General features: G+C 34.1%; 1 protein-coding gene across 1 annotated transcript in view; it reads left to right on the forward strand.

Annotated features, from left to right (window-relative positions):
- Positions 1–14,810, forward strand: part of LOC103263611 (probable C-mannosyltransferase DPY19L2) — a gene marked incomplete at its 3' end in the record, with an annotated part of 68,170 nt that overhangs the window by 5,958 nt on the left and 47,402 nt on the right. The window contains exons 3-4 of the mRNA XM_021714058.1: positions 1,177–1,264; positions 3,767–3,904. Of these exons, the coding sequence (XP_021569733.1) occupies positions 1,177–1,264; positions 3,767–3,904 (226 nt within the window). The remainder of the gene's footprint in view (positions 1–1,176; positions 1,265–3,766; positions 3,905–14,810) is intronic.

Below are 14,810 nucleotides of genomic sequence, written 5' to 3' on the forward strand. Positions count from 1 at the left end.
AAGGAAGGAAGGAAGGAAGGAAGGAAGGAAGGAAGGAAGGAAGGAAGGAAGGAAGGAAGGAAGGAAAATCCGGTAGAAATGAAAATAAAAATCCTGCAGTGGTAATACAGAATTAATGACTTTGAACCTTTCATTGTGCGTGTTCATGCACATTGTTTTACACAAGTAATCTCTTTGTAAGAATTCTGTGTAAGATGATAATGTTTTTCCTCTTGAATATTTTTATTTCTACCTGAGATTAGGGATTTCTACCCCTAGAAAGTATGGGATCTACCCCATGTTCTGTTGGGACAGTGCTGTTCCGGCCATTTAGTCTGTGGGGAGATTTTGATGTTAGAACTAAGACTGTAATGGTAGGAAACATTTCTGCAGTTGTTGGTACCCTGGCATATGTCCTACATGTAAAAAAGGGTTAGTGGAAACAGGGTTGATATGTGGAATTTTGCTTTGCTTTTTACTTCATCAAAAAACATTCACCACATAAATTAAGGATAGCATAATTGCTAACTAAACCTAATTTTATCTCATGTGCTCCTTTTTTTACTGCCTATAGCTGTTGAGTTATGCTACTCAATGTTTTTAGGTATAGTCCTATGTTCTTTGGCACTTAAAAATTGATTTCTTATATGATATTAAACTTATTTCAAAACTGCTTTAATCTAAAGTAATTTTATTAAAAATTATATTTGAAATGCCTTTCAGTAGTTACAGAGATGTTTCTCAAACTTGGTGCATCAGAATCACTTGTGAAACAAACACTGTAATCCTGGTGCTTTGAGAGGCACCAGGAGTTCGAGGTTACAGTGAGCTATGATTGTGCCACTTTACTCCAGCTTGGCAACTTAGTAAGACCACTCTAAAAAACACGAACACAAAAACCTTCCCCAGTTTTGATTTAGAGGCCTGAGGTGAGAGGAAGGATTGAGAGAGTCACAAGAATTTTATATATACAGTTAAGTGTAAAAACCAAGGAGTTAAAGAATTTCAGGTGTGTGCTACACTGGATTATAATGCCTAAAAATGTACAAGTTATTAAGTAAATTATAAAATTACTTTAATATTCATTATAAAATGTATTTGTTTCCTTTCTATAGCTTTATTACTTTGCTTGTCTATAACTTATGTTAGTACTGGTTTTGAAACCTGTTCTTATTACAATATAATTTTTTTTTCTAGGATACATTTAGTAACACTTTTTGAAAATGACCGTCATTTTTCTCACCTCTCAACTTTGGAACGGGAGATGACTTTCCGCACTGAAATGGTTAGGTTCTTCTAATGAATTAATTTATGGTTTAAGAGTAGTAAGGCTATAAGGTAGAAATATATTAGTAACTGAAATGTATTTTTGGTGAACTGTACTGTTTCTTAAGCTGTAACCCAGGTTTATTATTTATTTAAATAATCAATTTATTTAAACAGGAAAGAGGGGTTTTCTTTTTACTTATTGCACTGTCTATCCCCCTTCCCTAATGTAGATTTCTTTTTATGATGATAAAAATCAGTTATAATAGCTGAGGAAGAAGGAAAACAAATATAGCACTGAAGAAGTGATATAGATATATCAAATGTTATCAGAAATTGATTTTTCTCTGGTTAGAGTTGGGAGATTCCATATTTTACCTGGCTTTAAATTTTTTAAAGTTATCTTCTGATTTCAAGACAGTCTTCTTAAAGAGATAACTTTTAATATAATTTCTTGGTAATTTTTGTGTTTTTTGATACCTAAATTATAAAAATGGAGATAATACTGTCTGCTATACATATCTCACATAATTAAATGAGATTAGTTGGGATAGTGAATGCCAGAACTGCAGAATTTTACATTTAGAAAAAACCACAGCTGTCCTCCAGATCAGCTCACAGCTAACTGGGGACCGAGTAAAGCACTGAAACTAGTTCTTCTGATTCTGTTGCCACTGCTTTTTATTTAAATTGTGGTAAAATTTTAAATTTTAAATTAAAAAATTAAACATAAATTTTATCATAAAAACATAAAATTTATTGTTTTTACCATTTTAAAATGTATAATTCAGAGACATTAAGTATACTCACATTGTTGTGCAACCATTACCACCATCCATCTCTAGAACTTTTTGCTGTCCCAGACAGAAACTCTGTACCTTCTGAGCAATAATTCCCCCTTGCCCTCACTTGACCTTCTTTCTCTATGAATTTGTCTGTTCTAGGCGCCTCAGCCACTGCTTTTTGATTTTAATTCCTATAGCACCTGTAAAGCTTTGAAGAACTGGATATGTTAATATTTGTATGGCATTTGAATATTTTAAGCATATCATCTCCAAAGACAGGATATTAAAAAATTATTAACTAAAGAGTGTAGGCAGGTTGCGATGGCTCATGCCTGTAACCCCGACACTTTGGAAAGCTAAGGCAGAAGGATTGCTTGAGACCAGGAGTTTGAGGCTAGCCTGGTCAACATAACAAGACCTCATCTATATAAAATAAAATTTTTTTATAAATAAAAAAGTAAAGTAAAAAAATAAAGAGTAGAGCTGACTTTGGGCTTTGGTGATAGACCACTGAATTCTGATAGTAGTTTTGGCCTTCATCGTACAACAGCTGGCAGTTAACCTCTGATTCTCAGTAATCTCATCTGTCAAAGAGAAATAGCACCAACAAAATTTTAGCAAAAATTAAGGGAGATAATGAATGGGAGCCCATAGCCTCGTAACTGGCATAAAACAATAACTGTTATTAATAAAACTTATTTCTATATTTGATATAGAATTTCTCTAAATTCTCTCTAAATATAGATTTGTGTGTATTAGATATCCTTTAATTGTTGTGTTGCCTTATCACCTTCCTAAGCAGAAAGGAAAACCCTTTATGGACTCACATTTTACCAAACTACGAGGAAATGCCCTGTCAGACATCACCCAAAATAGATCCTTAATTTAGTACCTACTAGTTGCTTAATATACCAAAAATAAAGTAATTGGATGAGACAGGAATTACTATAGAGTTGAAAATTATTTTAAATGTTATTTTGGAAGACTGTACTTTAAACAATGTGACCCTTTATTTGCTCTTAGATTTTAGGAGAGAAAGCAAGAAATTGATGAGGGAAATAAGACACAACATGCTGCTAATGCACAGATTTAACTCAACAGCACTTTTACTATCCTAATTAAGCCATTATTTCATATGTTGAAGTAAGACAGTGAAAGAATCCCCTTTTCAATACACAGCATTTGTGAGTAACAATGGTCAATGACATTCGGTTTTCCTTTGCATAGAGCCGTTAGATAGAGCTATGAAGTAAGCTGGAAGCATGGAGTTCCGTGCTCATGATACTTATGGATATTATATGTTATTTCATAAGAGCATGAGAAAAAATAGTAATTTTCCATATGCAAAGTTGTACAAGGACATAAAGGCATCTCTGTTTATGATAAAATTTATCAGATGCCAACCTCCAAGCATCTCCTAATGTGGATACCAGGCAAAACCAGATATAGTAAAAGTATACCGTTTTAACGCACCGCTGGACAAACTCTTTAAAACATTTGATCATTCCTCCAGGTCTTTAGTTTGAAATTTTTCAAACTTGTAGAAAAGTTGAAAGAATAGTATGGTGATCACCTGAAAATACATGCTTTTTTGTGTCCAAGAATGTAATAGCAAGGAGTAATTAGGAAATCTTAACATTGATCTTTTCCTTTTTTCAGAAAAAAATGTTGTAAAATGAGTTATAAAAATAAATATTTTAAAGTTCTACTTACATAATGTCCCTTTTTTTTTAAAGGGTCTTTATTATTCCTACTTCAAGACCATAATTGAAGCACCTTCATTTTTGGAAGGACTATGGATGATTATGAATGACAGGCTTACTGAATATCCCCTTGTAATTAATACAGTGAAACGCTTCCATCTTTATCCAGAGGTGAGTTATGATTTGAGATGAATAATATTTGAGGAGTGATGCTTTCATCAGATAAAAATAGTAAGCACAATGATGTTACAAAAAGGAGGAATCTTTATTGATTGAATGTATTCTTATAGTTGAGCAGAGTATCAAAAGTTCCTCTCTTAAAATTTAAAGACCCAAGAAACTGTGCACATATGAACTCAGAGAATAAACTTTAGTATAGAAATAAAGACCAGGTTAATAGACAAGCCAAATGTGAAAGGGTGTCATTGGAGCCAGAAGGGGTTCTAGATGGTAGTGGGCTGTAGGCTTTGGAGACCTTGCAGGTGGGCATCATGACCACAGGAAGGGACAGGAAAAATGTTGAACTGAATAGTGATTGTGGAGTTATATTAGTAAAGTAAGACTTATTTTGTCACACAGCCAGAAATCTGTGACTATCTTCTAATACTTCAACTAAAAAAGTATGATTTTTAAATGGTAGCCTGTAAATTCTAGAAATTTAAAAAACAGCAACAAAATTAGTAAACTCAGTTTGTTAACTCTTAAGACAAATTTGACATCATCATGGTAAATACTACTTTTGAGTTTAAAGTTATCTCAGAATTCAGCATATCAATTAAAAGATATTGCTTTTTAATCTTTTATAATTTAAAAATGATTCTACTGATTTTGAAATGTTTAAAATTACAGAAACTTTGGGAATAATATTCAAATATGTGTAACCAACCATCTAGAATAAATAAATGATAATTTTTTTTCATTTTTGCAACATGTATTTTAAAAATAAAATAACTAAAATACTATAAATACTTTAAGACAAAGTCACCTTTGTTTTATTTCCAATCTAATTTGCTCTTTTTCCTACTACAAGTATTTTTTACCATAAATTTGATGTGCATATCCATTCAGTCCCTGCTTTCAAGGATTGTTTTATGTATTTTAATTTCACATAAATGATGTCATACTGAATGAGTCATTCTACAACTTTTTCCTCAATATTATATTTTAACTCTGTGTATGTGTATACATTTATTTCTTTAATTTTAACCATTTTATGAATTCAAGTTTTTATATATATATATCCCTATTTGTGAATATTAAATTATTTCCAGTTTTTATACTATAAGCAGTTCCAAAACATACATTCTTATATGTATTTTCTACTGTATTTTTGCAAGATTTTCTCTAGAATATATACCTAGAAATGGAATTGCTATGTTACAGAGTGTGTGCTCTTTCAGCTTTATCAACTATTGCTAAATTGCTTTCTGAAGACTGCTGTCTAGAACATTTAATATGCTTTCTGTCACTATGGCTTAGTTTGTATTTTCTAGAATTTTATATAAATAGAATCAGAGTTATTCTGTGCAACTCTAAACATAAATTAAGAGGTCTTAATTTATGCAGTTGACTGAGTGATGGCATGGAGAGGTCATTGCCATTGAAAGAAGAATTTATGCCTTAAATTTCTCTGGAGAAAGGGACAGGCCACACCATGTGGTGCCAGGAAAATATTGCTTTGGTCAGGCAGAAGCAGTAGTGAGGGGAAAGCCTAGATCAAAGTCTTTATTGGGTTTTCTGTGGGAAAGGCAAAGCAGAGAAGAGTAAAAACCCATGAACAAAATCAAAAGACAACTGGCAAACTGGAAGAAAACATTTGTAATATGTATCATTGAAAAAAGGCTATTATACTTAATCGATAAAGAACTCTTAATTCTTTATGTATTAAGCTTCTGGAGGCTTCAGATTTCAGTTTGGAGATGAAGAGAGCTGGAAAGATTATACTTTCACCCCTACAATAAGAAAAAGAGCTGGAAGACTGCAAATTGACAACTTTTTTTGAACCCATTTGAAAACTAAGGCCAGAGGGAAAATAACCAAAACAAAATTCGGAGAGGGACAGATCCCTGCAGAGAGAAATAGGACCTGAGCCTGTGCTTGACTTGGATAGCTGCTATTGAATGTCATATAAGCCAGTAGGAAGATTAAATTAGAAATTTTTAACGAACCGCTAAAGGCTCAGTGTGGGCTGGCATGAGATGGGAAGGCTCCGGGGGTCAGCAGGCTATCTCAAGGAAGATTGAGGAAAATTCAGAGAAAGCTTCCCCTGTAGTGCTGGCTAGGGAAGGAGAATCGCAGCTTGTGCTCATACTCCACTTAGACCCCCACCCCTAATCTCTTCTAAGTAAAAAAGCCATGATCTATAAGGAGAAGTTTATCAAAACTGTTGTTTGAGAATTTCAGTAGGTACCCAGTGCAGCTGATTAAAGAAAACAGGCAGAAAAGAAAAATTTAAAGGACAGCTATATTCCTCGAGGAGGGAACACTTCTGAAGACCATACCCCTGAGACCCAGATTCACAAATAAGACTGAGGCTTAATTGGAACATCCGAAAACTTGCAGTAATAATCACAGTGGAATATGATTGGAAGAATTTTGAAGGGCAGTTTCTTTCTTGGGAGCAGCACAAAGGAAAAACCAAAAAGCAAACTCAAAACAAGGTACCACTAGAAGAATTTGAAATCTGTAGTGTCCATAGCAACAACAAACTCCAAATCTGATAATCATAGTAACCACAAACTTCAGACCCAGCTCAGCCTCTATTTAGACTGACACATATCTTCATAATAAAGACCTGTCAATAGAAAAGGTGAACGTATTTTCAAGAATAAAAATATTGACCTCCATATCTACAGCTCTATGTAACATGTCTAGCTTTCAACAAAAAGTTATGATCTTCAAGGCATAAAAAAAGCAAGAAAAAGCAGTCTGAAAGACAGAGCAATCTTTAACTAGTCTCAAAAAGATACACATATTGGAGAAACCAGACAGGAAATTTAAATAACCATAGCTAATATATTACAGTCTTAAATGGAAAAGATAGATGATATGCAAGAGAAGATAGGTAATTTTAGCAGACAGATGGACACTTTTAAGAAAAAATCAAAGGGAAATGCTAGAAATAAAAAAAACACACAGTAACAGAAATGAAAAATTCATTGGATGGGCTTGTCAATAGATAATAGATAATACCACTCAAAAAGTGGTAGAAACGAGTGAACTTGGAGATGAATCAATAGAAGTTACTGAAACTGAATAAAAAGAGAAAAAAAGTAGAGAAAAAAAAACAGAACAGGCTATCTAAGGGCTGTGAGACAATATCAAACATTCTAACATACACATAATTAGAATCCCACTAGGAGAAGAAAGAAAGACTGGGGAAGAAGAAATAGTTGAAGAACAAGCAACTGAGAATTTTCCAAAATTAATGACAAATATCAGACAACAGATCCAAGAAGTTCAGACAACATCAAGAAGAATAAATATGGAACAAAATCATGAATGAATGGATATACAAAACAAAACATGAATATGCAAACCTAGAGAGAGGTATAAACCCAAATAAAGAATATGAGACAAGAGACTGTGTCTTGGGAAGTCTAAAATATTTACTATGTAACTCTTTGTGGGAAAGGCTTTCTGACCTCTGATCTAGGACTAGACTAGGGCTAGGAGTAGACTAGGGCTGTAAGGTGGGTTTTTGGGGCACCACCAAGGGCTTCATTTGAGGTTGATGATCTTGAATTTAGAAAAAGATCAGCCAGGTGAGTCATGTATCTTCAGCTATAATCAGTTTCCCAAGTACAAACACTGAAAAGGTAGAGTTTGAACTTAATCATGTTAGGCAAGCTTTCCCTTGGCTATAGAAAACCAAAATGAACACTGCTTCTGGCCTTCCAGCAACAGCAGCAAGAACAACAAAAGCCAGACAATCTGTACATATTTTCCTGAAGCATTCAGGGAACTGAGGTCACAGGGAAATTGACTAACCCAAAATCAGAGGAAAGAAAGCACCTGCAAGGAGAATAGATACAAGCATTGATTACTTGGGTCAGTTGCCACTAGATACCAAGGTAAAGAATTCAGCTCAAATTGTTTTCCAGTTGGTAAATGCATAGTGTGGGTTAGCAAGAGAATTTGCAGTTACTTACAGGCTTTTTTCACAGATCTCACTGAGTGCTGACAAAAGAAGATTTGCAAGAGTCCTGGGAAAGCATCTTCCATGGTAGAGCCTGGGAGAACAACAGGAGCCACTTAGGGAAAGTCATGAAACCTACCCACACCCTTCTTCCTCATCTCCCCTGTGATCTTATACTTTCTTATCTCCCAGCACCTTGAACTGCTGGGGAAAGTAGCAAGCACTGTCCCTGTAACACTACTGGTACAAAAATAGGCCATGTGTCATGATTTGGCCTTTGGTCCTTACTTTTGTTAATGCCTTGATGCCTGCTTCATATCTTTTCTCTTCATTTCTTCTCCTTTCTTTTCATTCTTAGCTAATGACCTCGTTTCCTACTGTTTTTCTGTGCTCATAGGTATCCCATGACTATCCCAAATGCCTAGTGCCTGGAACATGTAGTTGATTCAATATAATATTTGTTGAATGAATGAAACTATGCTAATTTCCTTGTAGTAGATACTAGGTTGTCAATAGCTATAACCTAAACACAGCCATAATTAGGTTTCTCTGCATCCTCACCTGAGTTTGCTGTTGTTTGTATTTTTATTTTACTAATTCTTTCAGGTACGCATAATATATCATTGTGGTTTTAATTTGCATTCCCCTACTGACTAATGTTGTTGATCATATTTTCTTGTGCTTATTTGCTATCTGTGAATGAAATGTGTCTTTGGCTTTTGCTCATTTTCTATTTGAATTGATTGGATTTTTTGTTTTTAATTTTTTTGTAGAGACGAAGTCTCACTATGTTGCTCAAGCTGGTCTCACTATGCTGCCCAAAGTTATCCTTCTACCTCAGCTTCCCAAAATGTTGAGATTAGAGGTGTAAGCCACTGTGCCTGGCCTGAATTGCTTGTTTTTTGAATGTTGAATCTGAGAGTGTTTTTTAAAAAATATATTCTAGATACTAATTCTTTTTCAGATATATGGTCTGCAAATATATCTTCCCAGTCTGTAACTTGCCTTTTCATTCTCTTAAACAAGGTCTCTACGTAGAAAAGCCTTAAAATTTTTATGAAGTCCAATATGTTCATTCCCCCCACCCCCCATGGATTATGCTTTTACTGTCAAGTCTAAGGATTTTTTGCCTAGCTCTAGATGCGGTAGATTTTCTCCTTTTTTTCCCCAAAAAGTTTATATATTTTGTATTCTACATCTAACTCTGATACATTTTGAGTTAAACTTAGGTCAAGGTTCTTTTTATTTGTTTGACTTAGTCTGTTCATTGCTTCAGTACCATTTGTTGAAAATGAATTTTTTTCATTGAATTGCGTTTACCTACCTTTGTCAGATATGTCAGAGAATATTTGTATATGTCTGTTTGTGGGTTCTCTTTTCTCTTGATTTATATGTTTATCCTTTTGCCAATACCATATATTCTTGATTAATCCATCTATATAATAAGTCAAGACTGATTCCTCCCACTGTATTCTCTTACAAAATTGGCTTAGCTAGTTTTTTGCCTTTTCATACATATTTTACAATAATTTTTTCTATGTCTACAAAAAAATCTTGGGTTTTGGATAAAAACTGCATTAAACCTGTAAAGCAGTTTTGGGAGAATTAACATCTTTATTAAATCTTTCAATTTATGAACATGGTGTGTCTTTTCATTTATTTAGATCTGTTTTTATTTCTTTCATCAGCATTGTGTGGTTTTTAGCATCCAAGTCTTGAACATATTTCTCAAGGTGACACTTAAGTTTTTCGTATTTTTTGAGTGATGGTAAATGGAACTGTATTTTTAATTTGGATGTCATTTGTTAGTATGTAGAAATACAGTGGGTTTTTTTATATGTTTATCTTTTGTCATGCAACTTTGCTGAATTCACTAATTCAAGGAGATTTGTTGTTATTGTTTCTCTGGTGGTTGTTTTTAAATTTGTTGGAATTTTCTGCAAGGATAGTCATGTCATGTGCAAATACCCATATAGACAGTTTTATTTCTTCCTTTCTTTTTTACTCTTAATGACTTTTAATTTCCTTCTTTGCCTTATTGCACTGACTAGAACTTTTCGCACTATGTTTAGTAAGAGTAGTGAATATGAACATCTATGCCTTATTCTTGGTATTAGGGAGAAAGCAGTCAGTTTTTAGCCTTTAAGTATAATGACTTTTAATTTCCTTCTTTACTTTATTGCACTGACTGGAACTTTTCGCACTATGTTTAGTAAGAGTAGTAAATATGAACATCCATGCCTTATTCTTGGTCTTAGGGAGAAAGCAGTCAGTTTTTAGCCTTTAAGTATAAATCTACTTCCCATTATTTTGTTTGGGATTTTTGTGCCTATGTTCATAAGGGATATTAGTTTGAAATTTACTTTTTGGGTACAGCTAGTACTTTTTATTGGTTTTATTATCCACAAGGGGTGAACTAGCTCATATTCCTGCCAATGGTGTATGAGTATTGAATTTTCTCCACAACTTTACCAACATCTGTTGTTTATTGACATTAATAATAGCCATACTGACTAGTGTGAGATGGTATCTCATTGTGATTTGGGTTTGCATTTCTCTGATGATTAGTGATGTTGAACATTTTTCATATGTTTTTGGCAAATTGTATGTCTTTTAAGAAGTGTCTGTTCATGTCCTTTGCCCACTTTAGAGATTCTGGATATTAGCCATTTGTCAGATGTGTAGTTTGCAAATATTTTCTTCCATTCTGTAGGTTATTTATTCTGTTGATAGTTTGTTTTGCTAGGCCGAAGCTCTTTTGTTTAATTGGGTCCCACTTGTTTTTGGTTTTGCTGCATTTGCTTTTGTAGACTTGGTCATAAATTTGTGATGTCCAGAAGAGTGCCCCTCAGCTTTCTTCTAGGATTTTTTTAGTTCTCACTCAAACTAAAAAAAGATCTTTAATCCATATTGAGTTAAGTTTTGTTTCTGTTGAGAGGTAGGGGTACAGCTTCACCTTCATTTTTCTGTGCATGGTCATTTTCCTAGAATTGTTTATTGAATAGGTTGTCCTTTCCCCAATTTTTATTGTTGTCGATTTTGTCAAAGATCAGTTGGTTGTAGATGAATGGCTTTATTTCTGTGTTCTCTATTCTATTCCATTTGTCTATGTGTTTTTTTGTACCAGTACCATGCTATTTTGGTTACTGTACCCTTGTAGTACACTTTGAAGCTGAGTAATGTGATGCCTTTGGCTTTGTTCTTTTTGCTTAGGAATGCTTGGGCTATTCAGTCTCTTTTTTCCTTTCATATGAAGTCAATAATTTTTTTTAATTCTGTGAAAAATGACACTGGTAGTTTGATAGGGATCACATTGAATCTGTAGATTGCTTTGCCCACTATATTCATTTTAACAGTATTGCTTCTTCCAATTCATAAGAATAGAATGTTTTTCCATTTGTTTGTGTTACCTATGATTTTTTTTTAGCGGTGTTTTATACTTCTCATTGTAGATATCTTTTATCTCCTTGGTTAGATATATTCCCAGGTATTTCTCTTATTTGTGTGTGTTTGACTATTGTAGATGGGTTTGTGTTTTTTATTTGGTTCTCAGCTTGAACACTGTTGGTGTATAGAAATGCTACTTATTCTTGAGTGTTGATTTTGTATCCTGATACTTTAGTAATGTCACTTATCAGATCTAGGAGTCCTTTGGTAGAATCTTTAGCATATCGTTGATATAGAATCATATTGTCTGTAAAGAGAGACAATTTGCTTCCTCTTTGCCTGTTTGTATACCTTTTATTTCTTTTTCTTGCCTTATTGCTCTTGCTAGGACTTGCAAGTACTATGTTAAAATTGAAGTGGTGGGAGCTGATATTCTTGTCTTGTTCCAGTTCTTAGGTGGAATGCTTCCAACTTTTTTGCTCATTTAATATAATGTCGGCTGTGGGTTTGTCAAAGATGGTTTTCATTATTTTGGGTTATGTTCCTTTAATGTCCTGGTGATTGAGGGTTTTTATCATGAAGAGATGTTGGGTGTTATCAAGAGCCAGTTCTCTAGAGAACCCACTACTCCTCGGGGGCCTGTTGCATTCCTATGCCAGAGTCAGAGAGTGTCGTGGAGGAAGTGTATAGATGGCCTGATGGTTCATGGACGGTCACTGGTAAGGACAGTATCCTCACAGCTTGGCAACCAGCATGGCACCTGCATTTTTGGCCTGGACCTGGGCGAAGAAAGGGACACTGCTGTACAACTGGCCACCCAGTTCTCCATTCTGGGAAGGTCTCCAACTGCCAGCAACATTGCAACCTTGGGTCCCAGGGACAGAGGGGTCTTCTAACCATTTAACAGTCTGTATGTTGTCAGAGGTGTGGTGGGGCAGTTAAGCACTCCCGTCTACCCTTTCCAGCTGTCTTTGAGCTCCTCCAGAGTTAATCTCAGTCAGACTTTTACTATTTTCCTTTTCTCAGTGTGCTTCAGCCCTCCCACTTGGGCATGCTCTATGATTGCTTTGGCAGATTCAGTTTCATCTACCTTCCTTTTCTGTTCAAACCTTGAGTTTTCACTAGCAAATTCAGTCTTCCTTCTGAGGAAAACTGTCATGTGATTCCCTCAGTCAGCCGCCTGGAAATCCAATAAAAATTATTTTATATTGATTATTTTTGTTTTTTAAAGAATCAGTACGTTTCATGTACAGTGACAAATTTAAGTGTGTAGAGTTGTTTATGGTATTCCATTATTATCCTTTTGGTGTATACAGAGTTTGTAATGATAGTCCCTGTTTCATTACTGATATGGGTAATTTGTCTTCTGTCTTTTTCTTTGTCAGTTTGGAAATTTTATTGACTTTTTTCAAAGAACCAGCTCCCCCCTCATTGGCTTTTTCTTTTATTTTTCTGTTTTGAATTTCATAGGTTTCTGCTGTTTATTATTTCCTTCCTTCTGCTTTTGTTTATTTTGCTTTTTTTTTTTTTTCTCCTAGTTTCCCAGCTAGGAGCTTAGATTTTTCCTCCTTTCTAATGTATTTGTTTTAGTATCATACGTTTCTCTCTCAGCACTTCTTTGCTTGCTTGCCTACAAATATTGATATGTTGTATTTCATCTTCATTCAACTTAATGCATATTTTTTTGTTTGCCTTGACAATTCCTGTTTGACTCAATGATTTTTCTTTAAAAGTGGGTTGTTTAGTTCCTGAACATTTGGAGATTTTATCTATTTGTTATTGATTTCTACTTTATTTGCATTGTATTTAGAGAACACATTTTGTATGATTTTAGTTCTTGTAAATTTATTGAGGTTTGTTTGATGGTCCAGAATATGATCTATATTGGTAAATAGTCTATGGACACTTGAAAAAAATGTGTATTGTACTGTTATTTGGCAAAATAGTTTATAAATTTTGATTAGAACTTTTTGGATGATGGTGTTGAGTTTTTCTCAATTCTTGCTGATTTTCGGTCTAGTTCTTCAATCAACTAGGGAACTAGTTGAGAGACTAGTTTTAATTTGTTGAGAGAAGGATTCTAAATTCTCCTAGTATACTTGTGTATTTGTTCATTTGCCCTTTCATGTCTATCAGTTTTTCTTCACATATTTTGTGTTTGGTCCATATGCATTTAAGATTGCAATGTCAAAACCTCAAACTATAAGAATCTCAGAAGAAAATATAGGAAACACCCTTATGGAAATTGGAATAGGCAACTAATTCCTGATCAACTGTCCCAAAACATATGCCATAAAAGATAAGATAGACAAGTGGGACCTTACCAAACTGAAAAGCTTTTGCAAAGCAAATGAAACCATAAAGGGAGTGGGATACAGCACACAGAATGAGAAAAAATAATTGCCAAATGTAAATTTGACAAAGGCCTAACATCCAGGATCTACAAGGAACTCAAATGTGCTGAAAGGAAAAACAAACAAACAACCCTATTTAAAAATGGGCAAAAGATATGAATAGACACTTCTCAAAAGAAGATATACAAGCAGCCAGCAGATACATGAAAAAATGCTTCACTAATCATCAAAGAAATGCAAATTAAAACCGCTCTGAAATACCACCTAACTCCACTCAAAAAAATGACAGTTGCTGAAGAGGATGTGAGGAAAAGGAAATGCTTCTACATTGTTCGTGGGAGTGTAAATTAGTACAACCTCTGTGGAAAAGTGTGGCAATTCCTAAAAGGTCTAAAATCTACCTTCCATACGATCCAGCAATCCTCCTTCTGGTAATATACCCAGAGGATCTCAAATCACTCTATAAAAAGGATACCTGCACATGTGTGTTTATTGTGGCATTATTCATGATAGCAAAAATATGGAACCAACCATGCTGCCTATCAAAAGTGAACTGGATAAAGAAAATGTGGTACCTATAGATGGAATATTGCGCAGTTATAAAGAAAAACAAAATTATGAATTTTGCAGCAACTTGGAAGATTTTAGAGTCTATAATACTCTGATCTATCACAGAAACAAAGATCTGAGTACTAAATGTACCCACTCATGAGTGGACCCTGAACATTTATCATAATACTATAAGAAAGGGATTGGCAGTAGTGGGACACTGCCAGGGGAGGGAGGGCATATAACATCAATAAGGGTACACAAACTTTATCTGTACCATAACCACTTATGTACCTAACCTTGAATTGTACCCCACATCTTTAACATAAAAATAATAATTAAAAAATATTGCAGTGTCTTCTTGCTGAATTTTTTCTCATTTCATAATGGCCTTCTCTCCCTTCTCTAGTAATTTTGTTTACTCTAAAGTCTACTTTTTTCTAGTGTTAACCTAGTCACTCTGTTTTTATTGCTGTATGCATGATACATTTTTTCACTTTCAGTCTGACTTTAATCATTATATTTGAAGTGACTTTCTTATAGAGAGTGTGTAATATTTTAAAATTCAATTTGTTATTCTCTGTCTTTTAGTTGGTGTATTTACCAATTTAGCACTTATATTTAATATAATTATTAATATATTCCAGTT

This window comes from Carlito syrichta, unplaced genomic scaffold, assembly GCF_000164805.1.
Source record: "Carlito syrichta isolate Samal-C Ts95f unplaced genomic scaffold, Tarsius_syrichta-2.0.1 Scaffold305182, whole genome shotgun sequence".
Lineage (NCBI taxonomy): Eukaryota > Metazoa > Chordata > Mammalia > Primates > Tarsiidae > Carlito > Carlito syrichta.